General features: G+C 35.3%; 1 protein-coding gene across 1 annotated transcript; it reads right to left on the bottom strand.

The window, feature by feature from the left end:
• Positions 1-501: 501 nt before the first annotated feature.
• On the bottom strand, positions 502-4,467 carry LOC109808791 (soluble inorganic pyrophosphatase 4). Its single transcript, XM_020371935.3, has 9 exons — positions 4,248-4,467; positions 3,357-3,501; positions 3,208-3,236; positions 2,404-2,469; positions 2,210-2,317; positions 1,394-1,459; positions 1,182-1,302; positions 961-1,042; positions 502-810 (listed from the first exon to the last, which is right to left on the bottom strand). The coding sequence occupies exons 2-9, from the start codon at positions 3,490-3,492 to the stop codon at positions 768-770; spliced, it is 651 nt and encodes a 216-aa protein (XP_020227524.1). The 5' UTR covers positions 3,493-3,501; positions 4,248-4,467; the 3' UTR covers positions 502-767.
• Between the last annotated feature and the right edge of the window lie 340 nt (positions 4,468-4,807).

The following is a 4,807-nucleotide window of genomic DNA, read 5'->3' as shown; positions in this document are numbered from 1 at the left end:
TTAAGAGTATTGTTACAGCCTCCGAAAATAGAAGCCGAAAAACGCTTTCGAATAATTAAAAAAATATTATTTTTTAAATAAATTTATTATAAAATAATTATTTTATAATAAATTTATTAAATAATAATAATTTTTTAATTATTCTGACAATTTTTCAGCCTCCAAGCATTTTCCAAAATTTAATCACGACTTAAACATATAAAATTAATTTAAAAAATTATTTTCCAACTTTAAACGAGTTGCTCGATCCGCTAGGATGCCACTAGTTGTGGTGCGTAGGTATCATCCGGTACACACAAAACACAATTACGCATTGTGCTTTGCTTACGAAGCTGCAACGTTGCCTGTAACGGGAGAACTTATCGCAAAGTGAAACGTAAACTTATCGCACATTATTTGCACGTATTAGCCTGATAAGCAATGAGATAATGTTGATCTCGATTCAATGCAAATTTTCTTGGGCAGCAATATCCGTAAGCACAGAAAACATGTTACAAATAATTGTTGTAAAAATACTTTATAAGATGTATGAACTAAAAATCCAGTATGCACCAAACTTTTGGCAGATTGGGCGAAAATATAAAACTTTGACATTAATAAATGAAAAAATCATTCACTCAATTAAGCACATGTGCAAAACAGCCCTGAGACCAATGTACACGCGACAAGGACAGAAAGCTTTTGTTTTCGTCATAATCATAATTATAAAATAGCAGCCTTTAATATACGTCTTCACGCATGACCAAGCAAAATCCAAAGCATCAACACTACCGCCTCAAGCTCTCCACAATGTAGTCCGCATACAAGGTCCTTCACAACCAAAAAACAAAAAGATTATAAACTTGGTATAATTATTGCGCATGAATAAAAGAGAAAATTGTTAAAATTGACACCTTACAAAATTTTAACTTTACATAAAACTTCGGTTTAGTAATCCTGAATCAGGTAGCTATTACTTACATGGAATGCTTGATCGCTTCATAGGCAGATGAGGCAGGAAGAAAGTCGTTTACTGCAACTTCCTTGTTCTCATTCTTCTTGTCTAATTCCTTTATGAAGGAAAACAACACAAAAACAGTTTGATATATATAAATGATACTAACGTATCTCGCTGTTGTGTAAATACTAACACAGTGGAAAGTACTGAACAAAACAGATTTTGAAATTTTTGCAAAGGATACAATCTTCGAAAAAACGACGAATTTCAGCTAGACGGTGTGGAGGAAGGTCCTTGATATCATTGTAATGCCGGTACTCAGGATCATCAGCACAGACAGCAATAATCTTGTCATCTTTCTCACCCTGAATTTCATCACAATTAGTGGCTAATCATTATCAGTAGTCAAAAGAGAGGGAAGCTCTTGCTTTGTGGAAAAAGGGAATGTTAATATACCTGATCAATCATAGGCATGAGTCCAATAGCTTTGGCCCGAAGAAAGCATCCGGGAAGAACTGGCTCCTGTCCAACCAAGTAAGAGCAAGGGTTAGTATCATCTCACAAAAGCAGTAAAAAAACATAAATTTGTTGGACTAAGAAGACCAATTCATTGACTCGTATTGGATTGAAAAATGTCAGAGTAATACGGGATGAAGCATTTCTTGATCCTCTCCTTTAATTATTATGATAAAATATTCTAGAATTCAATTAAAGTAGATATATAAAATAATTTTATTCAGGTTCACGCATTGAGATCTCCTTGAGCTGGCTAAATTTTGAACTGTCCGTGCATAGCTTAGAAACAAAAATAAGCTATGGACTTTTCAAATGATAAAAATCATTTATGAGAAACTAGAATCATGAAAATTATAGAAAATACATTGAAGAGTTTAGTTAAAACTCTCCCAACTTATGTAATGGATATTGCAGTTGAAGCGAAGTTGTTGACTTATTACAAAATCCATCTTTAAAAAACATGCTATTAGAACAATTTAGTCAAACTGCCATGCTCTAGAACTCTTGTTCAAAACATTGATAAAGTAAAGTCCAAAATAGGCAGAATAGCTTGTCTAACTTTGGATAATTTTTAAAAACATAGTTTCCTTAAGAACTCGGTGAAGCACTAGGTAATTCTCATAATTATATGCAACAAAATCCTGATTTGAGAAAAATCCTGTGTAAATATCAGATGACACATGCTTACAAATGAAAATAATCACACAAGGCACACTAACTTGCAAGAAGTTAACGATATGAACAAGATAAAAGTACCTGCATGATAACCAAGACATCCATTGGGTCGCTGTCCTCACAAATAGTACGTGGGATGAACCCATAGTTGTGAGGATATACAACTGACGAGTACAGAATACGATCAACCTGCACACAGTCATAGCTACATGTTCAGCAATATCCTGTAGCAAGGAGTGCAACGAGGGAAGAAAAGGCTAGGTAACCACGATTACCTTAATAAGTCCAGTTTTCTTGTCGAGTTCATATTTCACCTTGCTTCCTTTCCCAATTTCGACCACCTACAAAATTCAGCCATATTTCATTAGTATTCAAATCTAATTTTCTGATTAAGGATCTAAGTTGATGTACTTTAGTGAATAAAAATCATAACAATTTAAGCTCACAACATGAAATGCAAACTTGAGAATGTTCAAAGAGTAGCCATGTTGATTAGAAAAATTATAGGTCACTACAAAATTGAAAAAGAATAGCCTTGTTATTCTACATTTCTACGGCATTTAAGAGGGGGGAAGAAAAGCAAGACAAACATAATAGAGGACTAAATTTTGGTAGTTCACAACAAAAAGGTCCCACATAATGCTCGATATGCTTAGACCTATAGTACAAATGTTGAACACATTCAGTCATATAGATATAGCAAGAGTTATTGCCATTAATAAGACAAACTAAATGGATAAAGCTGAGATAACAACGGAGTCAGCACTATCCAATATTTTCACCCTGTTTTAATCATCAGTCTACAATGCACCGATTCCCGCATTTTCCTAGCATATTGTATCCAATACCGATATTTGGATACTTATTTGATATCCTCTTACTGTCTTACACACACATTTGCAGCATTGTATTATATTCTATATGAATACTGAATAGTCATATGGCCGCATCAAAGTGATCAAACAAATAAGCTTAACGATCTTATACTACTTTGGCATGAAAATTTCATGGCAAGTCATCATCTAAGTAATTTTAAAATGCTTAGGATAGTATGTGAAGTTTAAGCAAAGTATGCTTACACAGTTGAAGATCTTTGGAGCTTCAGGTCCTGCATTGTGGGAGAAATACAGTTAATATAAAATAAAATAAAAAAGTAAGAACGAAAATAAAAGCAGTACATTGTGATCGAACCACTAACATGTCACAATTTTACAATGCTATTACTTACCTATCTCAAGATCATGCCACGGGTGTGCAGCAACAGATCTCCTGGTCATGGATGAAAGAATCCTTTCATTGAGAGGAGGGTGTGGGGTCTGTTGATAGTTAGAAACCTTGTTTGGTGTCTCAATAGGAGGAGCCATTTCCGCAGTCTGAAAATGATATACAACATTTCACATTAGATCCATCGTTGTATACTTGTATTTTTACATGATAATAATTTACCAACCATTAAAAAAAAAAAAAACTAATATACCCAAAATTGACCTTTGACCTTTCTAGGATTTCCCAAAGAACAGTGCCCGAAAATCAATAGCATAAAAAGTCAATTAATCCATTTGACGCGTAAACTAAGGCAGAAATTGAAAAAGTAAAATGTGATATGCAGAGACACCTTTTTTTTTTTTTTTTTTTTCCAATCTCAGCAAAAGCCCCGTCGCAAAAATAAATGACTGAAACTACGACTTACAAAATCGACGTTCATCGCGGTTTCAGGTGGCACCTGAGAACTAACCTTTTGAAAGTAAAGAAAACACGTTTTCATAAAACTCATTCGACAGTTTTCGATTCAGAAGCTATTTAAGTTTTCCCTGAGCCGCTGCCGTTACAAGAAAAACGGCAGAGACATTTTGACAGTAAAGAGCAGCGAAAAGCCGAAACAGCCACAGATCTGAGCTATTCGAGAGCACAGAAATAACTGTTTCAAAATTTCCAAAAAATATCTCGACAAAACAGAGGCTATTCAGAAACGTGGACTTTAAGAAACGGCGCTTGACGAAAATCGCAAAATATAAGGATTGATTTAGAAACAGAAACAGAAACAGAAAGAGTTTTAGGAGCAATGGAAGCGCGAGGGGATAACCCTAGGGAGTGGAAGCGGTGGAAAATAAGAACTCACCGACAAGTGAGAAAACGGTGGTGAAGAATGAAGGAAGCTTGGAGAGGAGGCACAGATCTAGAGAGAAATGAAAGGTGTGAGAAGCGTGAATGCTTGTTGAGTCTGCAAAGAATGGGATGCGAGGGCGCTTATGTAGAGGAAGAGGGAATGTGAGGTGTACGCAACGCGTTCCCGCTCTCTTTGCTGTTTCTCAGACCCAGGCCATAGCCACTTCACCTTTTCACAATATTAAAAATATATATATATATTATTATTAGGGAAAATAATCAAATAATATCGTTTTTTTATTATAAAATTGATTTTATTGAATGAATCAATCAACGATCAACGATCAACGATCAACGATCAACGATCAACGATCAACGATGAGATGGAGGTGAATAGTGAATAGAATACGATGCTACCTTATTTCCTACTCAGCATGGATAGGCATCTATTACCCGTTATCCGTATATTCTGTTGACGCCAAAATATCGTGTTTGCAGCTAATGCTAAATCATATGCTGACTGGCTCTGTCGTCTGCGTGACGTGGACCCACCGTTGACGGAGACGCCCTTCC

Source organism: Cajanus cajan, chromosome 7, assembly GCF_000230855.2.
Source record: "Cajanus cajan strain Asha chromosome 7, NIPB_CcT2T_4, whole genome shotgun sequence".
Taxonomy (NCBI): domain Eukaryota; kingdom Viridiplantae; phylum Streptophyta; class Magnoliopsida; order Fabales; family Fabaceae; genus Cajanus; species Cajanus cajan.
Note: the sequence above shows the minus strand (reverse complement) of the source record. Positions and strands in the feature narration are given on the sequence as shown.